The sequence below is a fragment of the Copadichromis virginalis genome, linkage group LG7 (genome assembly GCF_057382275.1).
Source record: "Copadichromis virginalis isolate Kocher_CV1m ecotype Utaka linkage group LG7, C_Virginalis_male_GT1.1, whole genome shotgun sequence".
Taxonomy (NCBI): domain Eukaryota; kingdom Metazoa; phylum Chordata; class Actinopteri; order Cichliformes; family Cichlidae; genus Copadichromis; species Copadichromis virginalis.
Genome location: NC_140624.1, coordinates 26,582,529 through 26,599,902, shown reverse-complemented (window position 1 = coordinate 26,599,902; position 17,374 = coordinate 26,582,529). Strand labels below are relative to the sequence as shown.

General features: G+C 45.2%; 2 protein-coding genes across 2 annotated transcripts in view; one reads left to right on the top strand and one right to left on the bottom strand.

Moving 5' to 3' along the window:
• The window catches only part of dnajc24 (DnaJ (Hsp40) homolog, subfamily C, member 24), a 412,088-nt gene that overhangs the window by 347,298 nt on the left and 47,416 nt on the right, over positions 1-17,374 (top strand). The gene's annotated exons all lie outside the window — the stretch shown is intronic.
• Positions 1-17,374, bottom strand: part of LOC146705145 (uncharacterized) — a 61,583-nt gene that overhangs the window by 22,098 nt on the left and 22,111 nt on the right. The window contains exons 7-10 of the mRNA XM_085460987.1: positions 15,672-15,891; positions 14,044-14,578; positions 10,476-13,187; positions 9,188-9,237 (exon numbers count right to left, since the gene is read on the bottom strand). Of these exons, the coding sequence (XP_085317113.1) occupies positions 9,188-9,237; positions 10,476-13,187; positions 14,044-14,578; positions 15,672-15,891 (3,517 nt within the window). The remainder of the gene's footprint in view (positions 1-9,187; positions 9,238-10,475; positions 13,188-14,043; positions 14,579-15,671; positions 15,892-17,374) is intronic.

Here is a 17,374-nt window from a genome sequence, read left to right as displayed (position 1 = left end):
AGAACTAAGCGTCATCCTCAGTTCTTTGCAGAATTTTTCTCTGAGTGTTCTCAGGTGACACAATATGACACTGTCACACACAAACACGGGATCCACGCGTGACTGATGACAACAGCCGTTCACCCACGTACTGTGTGTGCTGCATCTGTGTGTTACATGTTGATCCAACACATAGAGAATGATTGTTCCACACACACAGCAGTCCAGTGTAACATAAGACCGATGTAGGAAGGCTCCTTTACTAGGGTGCAATTCTGCAATTGTTCAAACATCAGCTGCTCTGAACTGCTCAACATCCCTCCGGGACAACACTTTTCCAGCCTGCATATGTCTTTAGATTTTTAATGTTTTGGGCCATCCAGCTGACCAGTTTAGTAGCAATTTCCTTGCTACTAAATATTCCACATTCCACACTGTCAGTGAACTTATGACAAAGTGGGACTGACTGGAACATCAACTCAGTCGTGAAGTGGTCGGCCACGCAAGACTACAGATCAGGGTCAGCGGATGCTGAGGTACACAGTGCACAGTCCGCAGCTCTCTGCAGAGTCAATCACTACAGACCTGCAAACTTCATGTGTCCTTCAGATTAGCTCATAAACAGTAAGAGCTTCATGGAATGGGTTTCCACGACCAATCAGCTGCATCCAAGCCTTACATCAAATAGCACAATGCAAAGAAGTGTTCTTTGGAGTGATGAATCACACGTCTCCATCTGGCAGTCTGATGGAGGAGTGTGGGTTTGGCGGTTGTCAGGACAACGGTACTTGTCTGTCTGTGCCAACTGTGAAGTTTGGTGGAGAGCGATTATGTTGTGGGGCTGTTAGTTCTTAGTTCGAGTGAAAGGAACACTTAATGCTTCAGCATACTAAGACATTTTGGAAATTTCATGCTCCCAACTTTGTGGGAACAGTTTGGGGATGGTCCCTTCCTGTTCCAAAATGAGTGCATAACAGTGCACAAAGCAAAGCCCGTAAAGACATGAGAGAGTTTGGTGTGGAAGAACTTGACAGACTTTCTTTATACTCGTGGCTTCTGATGGAATGTACAAGTCACAATTGTATGTTTTGTGTTTAGGGTACAGAAATAATCACTGTAAAACTGCACGATGGCGGACTGAACAAAAGACCACAAAGACCTCTCTTCTCTGATATCATCTTTAAGATAAATGTGCGTGTTTAGACAAAGGCTGACTGAAGTCTAAGGGCTGGATATTAATGTGAGTGAAGCAATGAATTGTGTAACTCCTACTACTTTTGTCACTGCTGTAGGCTGGGCCATCGCAGTGATCTCATATTTAGTTGTGTGATGGTTAATCAGTAAAGCCAATGACTCCTTTGTCTCGCTGACGACTGTCTCAATGGATCTGTTGTCTTAGCTCCATGTTTCCTGCACTGTCTATTGTCAACATGCTGCAGAAAAAGATCCACACAAAAGAGCAGCTCTCCAACATGTAGGAGACAACAGGCAGCATTTGTCACTCTGCACCCATGCAGCATATGCTGGACAGTTGTTTGGAGGGTGCACACTTGATTTAAAGTGAACACTCACTTTAAATCACCAGAGATAAGTACATTTAATGAAATTTCATACAGTTCACATGCTTCATACATTTAATGAAATGTATGAAGCATGTGAACTGTTCTATCCCAGTTTAATGAGCTTGAATAATTTACCTGTGCCAAATAAAACATATGTTTGTGTATGTCGATTGGCGATCTGTCCAGCTGATTTGAATCATCTAATGCTTTCAGTGAGTCTGAGAAAGAACATTCCTTTTTCTTGTCTTTCTTGTCTTTTCTCCCCTCGCTCCCAACCAGTTGCAGCAGATGCTGTTAGTTAAAAGTTAATAAAGGACAATCGCAGCATTGATACACTACTGACATTGATAGACTATTAGCTGTTACAGTCTGTTACATTCTGTCAGTAATAGACTGTTTCTTAATCAGCATGATCAGCATCACAGTTTTTGACACTTTACCACAACACAGATCTGTATCAGGAGCATGGAGCGCTTTCTCTCATAGTTGCACAGATCATCTCTCAGGACAGCTGACACAGCTGAGATGCTGTGTGTTAACAGCAGTGCTGTCATCTAATGCTGGGGGCTGTCACAAAGCCTGCTCTGCTCTCTCATCTCTGCTGGGAAGAGCTGATACGTAAGAAGCAAGCCAAACCAGCCCCCGGCAGCAGGATTTCATTTCTGCATCACCAAAGTAGAAGTTGGAGTTCTATTGCTCTGAAAATTGTGTGCATAGGAGTAAAAACAGAGAAACTGTAATGCAAACCATGCTTTGTGTTACTCTCTGTGACAGCATAAAGGCTGTGGGTGTGGCAATTTCACACTATCACCAAAACACTGATCATAGTGATATGTACACAAATTTTCGTATATGTGTGTGTTTGCAAAGAAGATGCCAGTGAACATGATGCACACACTCTGCCTTCTTCTCTGGACCACAGCTCATTTAAAATGGACTGAAGCAAAGTAGGAAACTGTTCTGAGGTCAGACCCTTCCAGATTGTTTTTGGAAAACATGGGCACCACATCCTCCTGACTGAAGACCAAAGGAATTAGGCACATCTGGAAAGGCTCCATCAATGCTGAAAGGTATAGACATGTTCTAAACCAACAGATAGTCCATCCAAATGACACCTTTTTTAGACGACTCTCCATATTTTGCATAACAATGCTAACCCATGTATGGCATCTGTTAAAGCATGGCCGACCTGGCCTGCTATGGCGTTATTTTTGTGACCCTCACCAACTGAGAACATCTGGAGCATCATGATAAGAAAGAAGAGACAAAGAAGAAGAAGCCAGGACAGCTGAGCAGCTAGAATCCTGCATCAACAACATCCCTCTCCCTCAAAATAACTGGCAGGTCTAAGACTTTCAACAGCAGACGAACAGTATCTGAAAGTCATGTCTTTAAGAAACAGGAAAAATCCCGTTTCTTAAAGACATGACTTTAAGTCATTTGCACAGAACATTTCTGATGATCAGAAATGTTCTCAGTGGAGGGATGGCTAGAGCAGGGTGATATGACCAAAAATATTTATCACGATATACATTTGAAAATTTGCGATAACGATATAACTGACGATATAATCGACACTAGACAAAATACTTTACAACTCCACAACTTTATTCGTGCAAAAAAAAATAAAATCAATGTGTTTTCACTTAAACAAGCAGCCGTTTTTTGCATTAAAGTTATATAAAAATTTAACAGTGCAAATGCAAATTCCTTGCTGACAGTTTAACCAAAAGGCATTTCCAGCGGAAACTGGCTGACATATCCTCAGCATAACCATGTATAATATCCACAAAACTTAAAAAGAGGTTATACACACACAATACGGTAATATTATGTTGAAGCACAGTACGTATCACTCCGCCAGGCTCCTGCCAACGATAGCCGTAATGCTCCGACAATCCATCAAGCGGTGCGGCTTCGTAGCTTAGCAAAGTCGTACTAAAACATTTGACAGATTTTCGAGCGTCGTGTACGACATGAAATCGTTTCGAGGTCAGTAAACACAACCAGAATTCATACATAAGGCGCACGGGATTATAAGGGGCACTGTCGATTTTCAGAAAAATCAAAGGATTGATTTTAAGTGTGCCGTATTTTCCAAAAAACACGGTAATAACGATGGCCAGCTAGCATGCTCTACCAAAAATAGTGCTTTGTTGTGTATCTGACGGACGAAAGCTAAACCAGTTCCACACCACTGAAGTTGCAGCATTTTTACAAACCAATTCTGGTTCATTTAACGATCCCCTTTCGCCCTTCTCATTCTCCGTCGCCGCCGTGCTTTTTCCGGCATGTGCGTATAAAAAACAAAAGCACTGCGCATGCGGGTTTTACCCATATTCTATCGCGATATTTCATTTTCTTATCGTTGCCCGACATTATACCAGTATTACCGTGAACGGTATGATATGCCCCAGCCCTTGGGGCGGCTATCAAGAAGCCATTTTTAATGAAGGGAAACAGGAGGAAAAGGCTGAGGTACCCTACATGACACAAGAACTGAACTGAAAATCTGTGGCAAGAGGTCTGATCAACCCAAATTAGATTTTTTTTAGTGTGAGTTAGGATGAGAGAAAGTGATTCTGTGGACAGGTGTCCTTCATACTAGAGCAGGGCGATATGGCCAAAAATATTTATCACGATATATATTTGAAAATTTGCGATAACGATATAACTGACGATATAATTGATGCGAGACAAAATACAACTCCACAACATTACTAGCGCAAAAAGACAACCTATCATTTATTTTCACTTAAACAAGAAGCTGGTTTTTATGTACATTAAAGCTTTATAAAAATGTAACAGTGCAAATGCAAATTCCTTGCTGAAAGTTTAACCAAAAGGCATTTCCAGTAGAAATGGGCTGACATATCCTGAGCATAACCATGTATAATATCCACTGAAGTTAAAAAGAGGTGCTTTGCAACATTAAACTGCAGTGTGCAGTACTTGTTTTTTGGACCATAAGGTGCACGGGATTATAAGGCACATTAATCGAAACAAAGCAGTCAGATAAATCAAACTTTATTAAACTCATTCTTCTTGCTTCCTCCACTTCTGTACCATTGATTCATTAATGTTGAATTCTCTGGCAGCTGCTCTATTCCCATGTTGTTGCAGTATATTAATGACTAACCTCGTATTGTGGATGGATTATCTCAGTTGCTCTCCTGACTGAAGTTTGGTCCGTTTACAGCATCCTGCCATGCGATTGCATTTGTCTCTAACTATCAGGAACCTTAACGTTAACTTTTATAAGTGGAAAAGTGTTAGTGTTCGTCCTCCAGCTTCACTGTTTATGTTATGCTAACGTAGCTGTGTCGCTAGCGGTCACGTAGCACATCATTATATACCAGCTAGCCCAACTTCAGTAACCCTACAAACGTCACTGCTGTTTAGTTTCCTGTCTTCATTTATGTTGGAAGTGAAAGCAGAGCTGTACGTTTGAATTTTTTCAGAAATGTCTCAGTCAGAACATGCTATATCATGCTTAGGTAACTAGCGAAACTAGCGAGCTAACTTCCACTAGCTTCCTGCTAACTTCTAACTCCGTTAAATGTAATAACTTTTGTTTTCATGGATGCCTGGAAGTTAAACTTCATAGTTACACCTGGTAAAGCAGCAATGCTGATCGTTTTATTAAAGATGAAAGAATTTAGACAGTTTTTAAACTCTCAGTGATGCTGCAGTGTTGTTTCACCTGAAACATACGGAGTTTAGGAACCAGATTACTCCCAGATTTAAGAGCATCTTAGTCCGACAAATACGACAATAACGACGGCCGCTTGCATTTTCTGCAAAAAAAATGTGCTTTGTCGTGTATCTGACGGACAAACACCAAACCAGTTCCACATCACTGAAGTTGCACCATTTTTACAAACCAATTCTGGTTCATCTGTTTCACTCAACAATCGGCCATGTGCGTATGAAAACAAAGGCACTGCGCATACGCGGATTACTCATATTCTATCGCGATATTTCCTTTTCCTATCGTTGCCTAACATTATCCCGGTATTACCGTGAACGGTATAATATGGCCCAGCCCTACTTCATACACACTGTGAGTTTAGATCAGCAGTATCTGCAACTCACTGATTGTCATGTGTGTGCCACATCTGTGGGAGCCACAATTCTTGCTTGCTGTAGGGGATCAAATACTTCAATATTTCATTCAGTGACATGCAAATCAGATTATAACTTTTATGTAATGTTTTTTCTGGATTGTTTGTTCATATTCTGTTCTCTCCATTAAAATGAATCTGCCATAAAAGGGAAGTAAAAAAAAAAGGGGAGTGAGCAAACTTACAAATTCAGCAGGAGATTACAGAATTATTTCCCTGAGTGTATCTACAGAGGAGGGCAGGACAGAGGGTCCAACACTGAGTGTCTGCAGTAAAACATGGTGGAGGCTCTGTCATGGTTTGGGCTGCTTTTCAGCCAGTGGTGTTCGACATCTTGTCAAAATCGATGGAATTATGAATGCAGAAAAGTACCAACAGATTTTGATCCACCGTGTAAAAACATTTGTAAAGAATCTGACTGGCAGCAGCTTCATTTTATGTAAATACAACAATGAACCCAAACACACTGCAAATATAGTAAAAGCATTCCTGGAAAGAAAAACACAAAGTGGAACACCATCAGTTATGGACTGGCCTCCCCCAGACCCCGGAACATGCATATATTTACATGGACGTTTGTTCATGTTTATAAATCACCGCACAGATTTCCTAACAAAATATAAAGAAATGAGGCGTGGCTCAAGACTTCTGCACAGCACTGTATCTAAAGTACATATATGAAGGCCATGAGTGACTGCAGGACTCTCAGCCATCAAATCACCAGCTTTTTTCCCTACCTTAATCAACAGCACATCCACAGTGGGCTCTCCTTTGGCACAGAAGCTGTACCTTCGCCTGTGCCTCTCATACATGCTGCCAGTTTCACCCTCAGCTTCTAACAATCCAGGTCTCACACACATGCTGACAGCGAAACATACTGCAGGCAAAAGCTCAGCTATCGCCCCGCTCTCCACTGTCTGTCCCGACTGCAAATCTGTCACAGCAGCAATGATGGAAACAGCCGAGGGAGGAGTACGAAGGAAAAAGGTCCAACTGGAACTTTGTGCAGTTACAGGCAGCTGATTTACTTGAGGTGAAACGAGAAAACTTCACAAAAGAAGAAAACAGTTAGTATATCCAATTAGCGACATGAGAAGAGGGAATCCAAACCAAATCCACTTAAACAAAGAGTGAAAGAACAGCTAACGCAGATCAGTGTGCTCCTACTCAGAGTAATCCTCTACAGCCTGCGAGCTCTGATGAGGAGACTTCCTGCACACATCTGTTTATAACACCAGCCCCCTCTCCATCCCTCCTATCCACCCGCTTCCTTTTTCCCTCACTGCCTTCTTCCCTCTCTCTCTGTCCACTCCCATCAAAGGAGCCAAATAAGAGCAGCAGAAGTGGATAAATAGTGACTATGCCCTGTGCTGAGTGACTGTGCTGAGTGATAATGTCATATGTGCTGCTGCACCCACATGCACAATCACTGCCACATCAGGGTGACGTAAACATGGAAAACAGACACCTGCAGTCAATGCCACTGTAAACGGATGAGAGGAGGAGTACACCAGGGACAGGCCCCCAATATGTTGCAAGGCTAACACAAAGAGACACACAACCGTTCACACGTACTGGACATTTTCAATCACAGTTAACCCACATGCAGACCCGTGACACACACCCACATATGTACACACAGAGCACACAAACAGGCTTGACATTAGAGTGCTCGGTCAACACTGCACCAGCACACAGTTCTCGTGCTGAAGTTACAAAAATAAAGAAATCAAATTTATTTCTGGCATGCCTCATATTTTCAGTATTTGCTTTTTCACACTACAGTTCCCACAATGCTTTGGGTACACCTTGGGAAAAAAAATGTGCAGTATAATGAATAAGTTGGTTGAAAAACAACACGTGTGTGTGCATGTGTGTGCATATGCATGTGTGTGTGCATGTGTTGCTGATAACATGATGAAAGTCATTTTTAATAAATTAAAGAACTCTCTCAACAACACAGAGCTAACTTATAGTCAGTAAGTGCAAGAAATCAGCACCACCTGTGACCAATCAGCAGCACACAAACACAGCAGTAACCACGGTAACAGCCGAACACCACCCAGCTCTGACAGAGTGAGAGACGGTCACATCTGGAACTTTTTATACCTACTGAAACCACACGGGGGCAACAAAGAATACCCGAAAATGAGTGAGTTCCTACAGACTGCATCAGAGAGCACACAAAGAGAACACAGGGTTCAATTTTCAATTGAATTCAGTTTTATTTATATAACGCCAAATCACAACAGCAGCCACCTCCAGGTGCTTTATACTGTTAGGTATAGACCCTACAATAATACAGAGAAACCCCAACAATCAGACAACCCACTATGAGCAAGTGCTTTGGTGATAGTGGGAAGGAAAAACTCCCTTTTATCAGAAGAAACCTCCAGGAAAACCAGACTCAGGGAGGGGGCGGCCATAAGCTGCGACAGCTGGGGACGATACGAGGAAGACAGAAAGACTTGTTGCAGGAATTGCTTCAAGATCAACCCGAGACAGTGATGAAGTTCATGTCCTCTGGATGCAGAGAGCACTCCCATCAGCACAGAAAAGCTTCCTCGTGGAATAAAGGTGATAAAGATGGTCACTTCACTACAGGGTTGAGAGGGTCAGGATTTTCCTTTAATTTGTCACCGAGCCGTACGTGTAAGATGTGAGACTGTATCAGCTCTGGCCTAACTGCATTAACAGATCTGTTAACAGAGGTTAGCAAACCTGCTACCTGATCCCAAACAAAAACTAACTCAAATGTGGACACAGTGGAACCCAGGATCCTTTAGAAAGTTGCACAAACATGATTCAATAAGTCATTTCAAAGTCCTATGATCACTTTTATGGAAAATAAATAAAAGTGCCAAACATCTGAATCAAACACATGGAAATCCAGCAGTTTCTCTAAGACTCCAAACTCGACCTGCTCATCTTCTCAACAAGGTAGCAAAGTTTTACATGAAAGCGAATAAAGCAGGGTCTCCTATACCGCTCTGTGTACTGTACCTCCCTCTTCCGTCCCTCCCTGACTCTGACATTACACCCCAGGGCAAGGTCTCAAGGTTCCCATGCCTCCCACTGTAACCTGCAGCTCTATGATACCAAACAGTGCGTCATCAGGAGTCATTAGAGAAGGATTTATATGGTGTCAAAGGAGACCGCGGCCTGGCCCGCTCTGATCTAACCCCAAAACCACAGAGAGCAAAACTAATGTTCATATGCACTGCAGGAAGGAGAGAGGAGGTGGGCTTGTGGGACCTGAGTGTGGCACTGAGCTGGTGTATTTGTCTTAGCTGCTCGGTCTCCGTGCTCCCTTGTCCGCTCTGTCAAATAACAGGGTTTTAAGGGGGTGGAGCCTTAGCTTACTCTCCAGAAAGTCTCAGTACTTCAGAGCCTGCAATGATCACACCACATCTAGCCAGCTGCTTCGCAAAACGTTGACAGGTTCAGTGTATGCAGGTGAGACAATAGGACAGACTTGCCTGTGACACTATGAAACAGTCACTCCACTGAACAGCAGCTCACCTGCAGAGTGTGCGCGCTGTCCCAGCCTCTCTGCTCCTGCTCTGCTGCTCCTGCACACGACAGAAAACACCATCAGGTTAGCGTGGACACTCACTGGCTTTGAAAAACGCATCAGCCAGCTACAATATCATCCACAATACACAGAGCACAGCTATATTTAGAGGGTGGTGAATCAGTGATGAGAACAACAACATGAGGTGGTAGGATCAAACAGGCCAGTCATTGCACACACATTAACTCCAAAGCCTCTGAAAACAAGTAAGTGATGTCATTGTTCCAGGAAGTGCAAACACTTCACTGAAAAGTGATCAAGGTGTGTGTTTTGTATGTAAGGAACAAAACTGCAGTGGTAGGCACACGTAAAGGCTAGGTTTTTTTCTGTCTTAGCAGGGCAGAATTATGAGCCTGGGCCTCTTTCAGCTAGCTCTGGTGCTAATGCTAGCTGGGCCTCAGCACGGGTATGTTTTTAAAGTGTGAGTGCTTGTATTAACTTAGCGTCGAATAGTATAATACTCGTTTAATGTCCCGCTGTCCTTCGAGGCCTTTGCTCAGTGGATCAGAATCTGGATTGGACACACACACACACACACACACACACACACACACACACACACACACACACACACACACAGGAACAGAACTCATACCACAACCATATTTCCACCTACCTCTAGTTTTACATTTAACTGTTATGATGTTATGATGTTGATTACATCATCACGTTTCCTGGATACAATGCAAAATATAAACAGTGCCTCCGAAACCAAGAAAAGCTAATGCTTACCATCACAACACACACACACACACACACCTTTTTTGGCCTGCTTCCACTCAGTCTCATTAAGAATGGAGGAATGTCGTAACTGATGCGTTCCAGTCACTCCTTCATCAGACCAGGAGAGAACTATGGAAGACTTTCACCGTCTCAATCAAGTATTCAACACTATGACTGCTCATGTGACAGCTCTTTCCAACACTAACTTATCTTTTCAAAGAGTAACTAGACCATAGACACACTCTTCAAAGGTTAAAAAGAATTTTAAAGAACATTTATGTCAGTCTAATGAATGTGGAATGAGATATTTTTGCTATGATGATTCTGTTGAAGGAAAGGAAGAGGTTTGTGGGGGAGAGGAGGATGAATGATGGTGACAGGAAGGTGACGAGGACAGGAAATAAAAGAGATCAAAGTGACAATAAGAGACATGAACAAAGATGTGTGTGTGTGTGTGTGTGTGTGTGTGTGTGTGTGTGTGTGGGGAGGGGGGGGGGGTGTAGATGGAGTTACCTGTGTGGGATGCATCCTCCACTGTGAGCTTCTCCACTTCTCCTTTCTCCACCGTATCCAGACCTTCAAATACACCATCCTCAAGGTTCACACAGACACAGTCGTGAGCTTCTCTTTGGTTTGTGCCACCGTCAGCTTCAGGATGGCTTGCAGTAAGACTATTGCCATTTGCTGATGACAGAAGTTCAGCTGATTCCACAGGAGCAGTAGTTTCCTGTGGAGTGGGACTAGCTAGGGAAGCTGGGTTACTGGGGATAACAGGAAGTGCTGAACCACTCTGATGTGGCATTATAACCAGCTGTGGCTGGCTCTCCTTTCCTGGAGTGTGAGAGTGTGAGGCTGACAGGTCTGCACAGCACTCACTATCTTCTGATCTATCCTGCCACTCAGCATCTCTGCACTCCACAGAGTGACCGCCGTCTTGATCGGGGATCTCTCTTGTTTGAAAGTGCTGCTGTCCATCTCCCTCTTCAGGACAGGTCAGTGGATTCTGACAGTGGGACTGGCTCTCTCCGTCTGCCTTAGCTGTCATCACCTCTGGCAAAGGTTTGTTATCTTCTTCTTTAGGTGGTGAGTATGTAAAGACTTTGCTGTGCAGACTTTCTTTTTGAATTTCCTCTTTGGGCTGTTTTGGTAACTGAAGAGCTTCAGCACATGAAGGTAGGTCACTGTTAGCCTGATCGTCTCTGTTAGTTATACAAGATATCTCTGCAGAAGGTGCTTCCTCTGCTGTGTGAGCACACACTTGTCCTATAGATGTGATGTGGTTAGTGAGGTGAGAGTGAGAGTGTGCTGCAGGCTGGTTTTCTGTGTCAGCTCTGGCGATCAGCTGTGGAGCCAGCTGTGAGCACTGAGTCGTGCTGAGGCCGACTGCACCGCTCCCCTTAGCTAATGATGGACTGGTTCCTGCTTCTTTGCCAGCACACACTTGACTCTCTGACATATTGTCTAATAAATGTTGGCTAACTTCTATGCTAACCACTGCTGATGCTATTGCTACTGCTACAACAGCTACTGCAGCAGCAACCACATCTTCATCATAGTTCTGCTTCACCGCTCGCCCTCGCTCCATGGAGCACGCCTCTGTGGCACTGTCCTCGTCGCCACTCTGGCTTCTTTCCTCAACTCCTCCCTCTACGCCCACCCACATGTCATGTCTCATTTTCTCCGTGTGCTGCTGACCTCTCAGCATCTCAGGGGCCAAACAATGCTTTAAATATTCCCTTGCAGTGATCTCAGTGCTTCCTTCCTGAATGTGAAGGGGAGCAACATCCGCTCTATCGTCAGCTGGTACAAAAGCAGCTTCTGTGGGACGCACAGATTCAACAAGTCCTGCTGGTGTTCCTGTGGGATCCACACAGTGTCCTGGCTTTTCCTCCCTGAGCTCTGTATCCTCCGACTGTTTAACAAATTCCTTTGGATACTTGGAGTTTGCTAACTCGATCTGGATCCCAGACTCTGTGGCTGTACAAGTAACGGTCAGATCATCGTTTGGTGGCAGAGCCTCAAGATCAGCATTATCCGGTGCTGGCTGGACAGGAATGGCAGGCATCTGTGATTCCAGCTCTCCAGGGTCACGTCCTTGTGTTGCCTCCAGCTGCACACTTGTATTTATCTTTATGTCCACCGTACTGACGTCTGCTTCACCGAATTCTGAGCTCACGGTCTCATCCTCCAATGAGTCCTTTCTTCTTTCTGTGTGTGAAGCTGTAACTGGAGTGGAGTGTGCTGTCAGATGCTCAGTGTGACTGAGCTCTTCAGCCATGAAACCAGAGTCTGAGCTTGTAACATCACCGCCAGCTCCATGAGCGCTGCGGGCCTGGATCTCCGTGTGGCCGGGTAGGTGCATGGCATCGTCATCGGCTTCCTGCTTCCGGGCCGGCTCAGAATCAGGGAGGCAGCAATCGTCTGTCCTCCCAGTCTGCGTCTGTGACTGGATGCCGGGGTCTGTTGCTTCTTGGCTTTCTGACTGAATCTCTGTGTGACCCTGAGATTCTGTACTAGAGCAGGAGCTAAGTTTGGCTTCTCCACCTCCTCTCTTCCCCCTCTTCTTTCTCCTGCGTTTTTTGCTCGTTGCTAGTTTTTCTCCTCCCTCTTCAGCGCCTGCTGTTTCACAAATCCTTCTGCTGAAACTTGTCTCTCTGTTACTGGCCTCTTCTCTGTCTCCTTCCACTCCTGCCTTCTCCCAGTCTGACCTAACTTCCTCCTCTCGCTGCACTTCCCGTCTTTGTGCGTGTGGCCCATGTGACAGCGCTGGCAGGTTTCCAGCAGCATGTGACTGACTAGGAGCTGCAGACAGAGCCTGCTCTAACAGCTGTGGAGAACTAAGACCTAAAGCTTGAGGTGAGCTCGCATCGCAGTTTCTCTTCTGTGTCACTCCTTGCTCCAGTTGTCCGGGGATTCTCTCACCCGTGGTGCCACTGTCGTACCAGACTGACTGCGAGTTCACTTCTGTTCTCCCGGAATCTTCACTGGAAACTTGTCCGAAGTTTTCTTCCTCATACCAGATGGTTTTTCCGGCTGCTTCTGGTCCCATTATGCTTCCGGTCCAGCCTCCATCCCGCCATAGCACTCTCCTGCCTTTCCTTTCAGCATGTGTGGACTCGGGGCTGGCTCCCGGGTCAGATGAAGGACTTTTCTCCATAGTGCCGACTGGGCTTGGCTCCTCTTGCTCTGTCTGACTGTCCTGGGACTGCTCCTGACCCATGGCCACTGAAAGGAGACGAGCAGATTAGGGACTGCAGAACAAACAGGTCTATCACAGCTTAACTCTTAACTCTTACTCATCAAATGGATTACTCTGATCTGGATCACACACCCAGGCCAGACATTACACACCACAGCTGCATGCCGAACACATGAAACAGTCCCTGACCTGCCAGCTCAGGTCTGTGATGTCAGATGGAGCGGTTAATAGTTTGTTGAACCCCGCCTAAAACAGACACACTGCATCTACAGCAGTGAGAACAGGTCTGACACAGACTACCTGCAACGCTGTGATAAACCGCAACTTCAGACAGAGGCGAGCAGACTGATGATGAGCTGGGATGGATTTCTGACTGACCTGCTGAGCCTCATTTTCCTTCCTTCATGTATCTGAGACTGCAGCAGGTTTTGTCTTTAGTGATGATGACACAATCCCTACACAACAACGCCGCCTTAAAGAACTCATCTTTAATGTGAGCTAACAAACAACCACCGGGCTCCTTCAGCTCTGTGGAGTTCGGATCTTACTGCTCATCGTGTCTCTATCTGAGCAAGCTGTTTGCAGAGGAAACAGGACCAAACACACACACCTCAGAAAAAACCTCATAAACATGAAAAAGCTCAGATAATGTGTTTGTATGCACGTTTTCATCAAACAGCAGTTTGCACAGATGCACAGATGTCTCGTTTGTTACTCTTTGAGTCTTTAAGTAACTGAACAGCCAGAAACTCACAAGCTCATCGTTCCTTTTCTTCTCGTCTCTACACAGCCTGCACTTGTTGTTAAAGAGCGTTTCGTTTTTGCACACACCTCAGACGACGCACAGCACAATAAAGTTGTGTATTCAGTTACAGGACGTACCTGTCCCATCTGCAGCTGATTCCACTGTGATTTCTGCGCTGACACTTTGTGTGTCTCTTCCTGTCTTTGACACCAGCTTACGCATCAGCAGCTCCACTTCCTGTTTCTGGTCTTCCTGTTTATCTACGACACTGGCCGTAGGCAAGGCAACCACCTTCCTGCCAGCACACTTCCTTTCAACACCTGGTCCCAATACTGGCCTTATGGGTGATGGAGTTTCTTGTGTTCCTCCGACATTAGTCACGGTCGCCACTGCTCGTTGTCTTGGTGAGAGAGTTCCACTTCCTGTTGCTGTGCGAGGCCTCCGTGCACTTTCTCTGCTCTGGTTTCCTGAAGACTCTGCTGCAGGTCTTGTGACTTTGGCGGTTCTCTTTTTGTTTTTCTTGTTCCTCCCAGTGCGGGCAGCTGCTGTGCCCTGGTGTTCCCACCCTTTTTCCTCTCTTTGACAAAGACCTCCACTGGTACAGGATGTTTGACTGACAGCAGCCGAGTCGTCCCCTTGTGTTCTCTCCTCCAGCGAGTGGAAGCCTGAACTCTGAAAAAAGGAAAAGAAATACAAATGAATCGTATATGGAAACATGCAGAAATGACCCACGAAGCAGTTTAGCACATCGTTTGTTCAGTATGCGTGAAAGACAACATTAGCAGATGGATGGCTGTTACCCGAACGGGTGATCGAAGCTAATCTCAAAACTAACAAAAGAGTGACGTACAAAAGAGATGATCTGTCACAGCCATCAGTGCCTACAACTGCTGATAGTCATACAGCTCACTCACTCATTAAGGAAACGAAGGCTTCGCATGCCTACCACAGCAACCCACTGTATGTGGAACTGATCCCTACACTGCAAACAAGCTATCTTGGCTATCCACTCACATGTTCAGGCCAGCCATGAACTGTCAGGTGAGCTGCATAAAGTAGGTTTAAAACCTGAAGAAGAAAGGAGACACTTGTGGGAATTTTCATTTCATTTGGCCTTCACTCCTCTGGCTCACAGACCTGCAGGAAACAGCAGGTCACAGTCCAGCGTCTCACTCTTCTGGTCTGACTGTGACACCTGCTGGCTGGGACAAAGTGCTCTGTTACTTCAAGCTTTCCTGTAACGTTTTCCACTGGGTGGATGTTATCACTTCATGGAAATCATGACGCATGCCACATATGCCACACCTGTGCAGTATAAACAGTTTAACGCTCCTCTGCTGGTCACCTGTCTAGGACAGCTGGCTCTGTATTAGCAGCAAAGCCCATATTTATGCAAGCTCACGTTGTATCCTGGAAATGATGCAGATGCATGTGTGAGCACGTTGAGCCCTGGGAGTTTCCCTTTGACCTCATTATCCCATTGTCATATTACAGACACTGCTTAATAGCATCGCTACTCACCAAGTTACCCTATAAAAAGTTCACACACACACACACACACACACACACACACACACACACACACACACACACACACACACACACACACAGCTATGACAATTAGAATCTAAATACAATAATGAATGAAAGCCTCATGCAGCTACAAAGTAGCAAAGAAACAAGCCAAATTCCATCAGCAGCCAGGAACAGGAAAGAGCTGCAAAAGTCTTTCTGCACACTGTGACTGTTGATGTTATCTACTCACCACGGTGGATTTGTGACCCTCCATCAGCCTCCTCAGCTCCATCACTTCCTCTGGTAAACAGCAGCGCCCCCTGCTGTCTGTCCCTGTGTCCCCCTCCCTCTGGAGGAGGAAGGTTAGGGTGTAGGTACCTACACTGGCATGGTACTGAAACACTTGACCTTTGGGGTAAACCTGCAGTGTCTCCTCAGCTTCCGCTTGAACATCTGGGAGCGTTGCATAGCTGCAATGACAACAACAACAAAAAATGAGTTTTCTTGGTTTCCTCTGTAGCGCACGTGCACAGATCCAGATACCAGGATAACAGGAAACACAGAGAAATACAACCCCAGGGCTCCTACCTGTTCACAGGAATGATTAGAACAGAAAGTAAAGTCACAACGAGGGAGGAGCTGAATCAGGAAACTGTGCAAGAGCTCAAATAAAGACACACTTCACCTCCTGTCTCTGAGACACACAACTCATCCATGCCCTCCCTAAAGAGGAGGAGCCCTAACCATGCAGCCAGATCACATCACAGAGCTCAAAGCTACTGATACACACACACACACACACACACACACACACACAGACACACACACTTCGATGTGTTGTGCTCTTCTCAGGGACAAAATGAATGCCTCATGTTTCTGTGAACTCTGCCAGCTCCCTCCCTCTGATTCAAACACACAAACATTTTCCAGGAACTTGGAACGTTGCTGCTGGGACAGGATCTGATCTCCAACTCTCTAACAGGGGCCCAAACATGTTGATGTCATGTATGTATGTTTTGTGTTTGGGAGAGCGGGGTCTTGCATCTACTGCTCGTCTCTTTCCTAGCACTGACTTTCTGACCCCATCAACAGGAAATCACAATCACCTGCTCTCTGATGCCTGCTGCAGGTGTCTGTCTGTTTTATATGCTGCTATTGTTGTTGTACAGTCATCTGCAATACTGCCACCTACTGGGCTAGTATATGTGTATTTAGTTCTGCTGTTCTGTGCAAAAATGACGCCCTGCTCTCCGATGAATGTGCTGGGGGATAAAAGTTCTGGGTACTGTGTGTGTTTGAACACAGCTATGAACACATCATTGTCACCACGGCTTACTGCCTCACAGCCACAATGGCACTCGTGCATACACTGTGGTAACTGTGGCCTGGAAAACAGATGTTTCGAAAATGAAAAACAGTAAGGTGGGGCAACGGCACAGTTTTAGGTGGGGTTTGTTTCCTCCGAACAGTCATTTAATGCAACGCTTCAGTTCACCTGCAGACATCCAGCTGCACCGTCTCGTCCTCATCGGTGACAGAGCTGTGAGAGGCCTGGGCACACAGCAGCAAACACACAGCACCCAACTGTGTCCTCAGCTGCTACAGTCTTTGCACCACCCATTCAGTAAAGCTGCTGAGGCTTTGAAAAGGGACCCAACACTTCATCCAAAGCATGAGCTAAAAACACTAACATCATCTCTAGCTAGCATCTGTGGTGCTGCACATATTCACTGGATCCCTTTTAAATATATTAGGAGCTTGTTAGTGGAGCTCAACAGGACAATAGGATTAGTGGCCACACTGAAGACTGAGGGCAGCAGCGATGAACACACTGACCGATCACAACACAGGACAAAACACACACACTGGTGCCTTTCAGCTCCCAATGGTGGCCACCAAAGTTTTCATGCCTTTAAAAATACTAATAAAAATAAGAATAATCTCCATATTTCT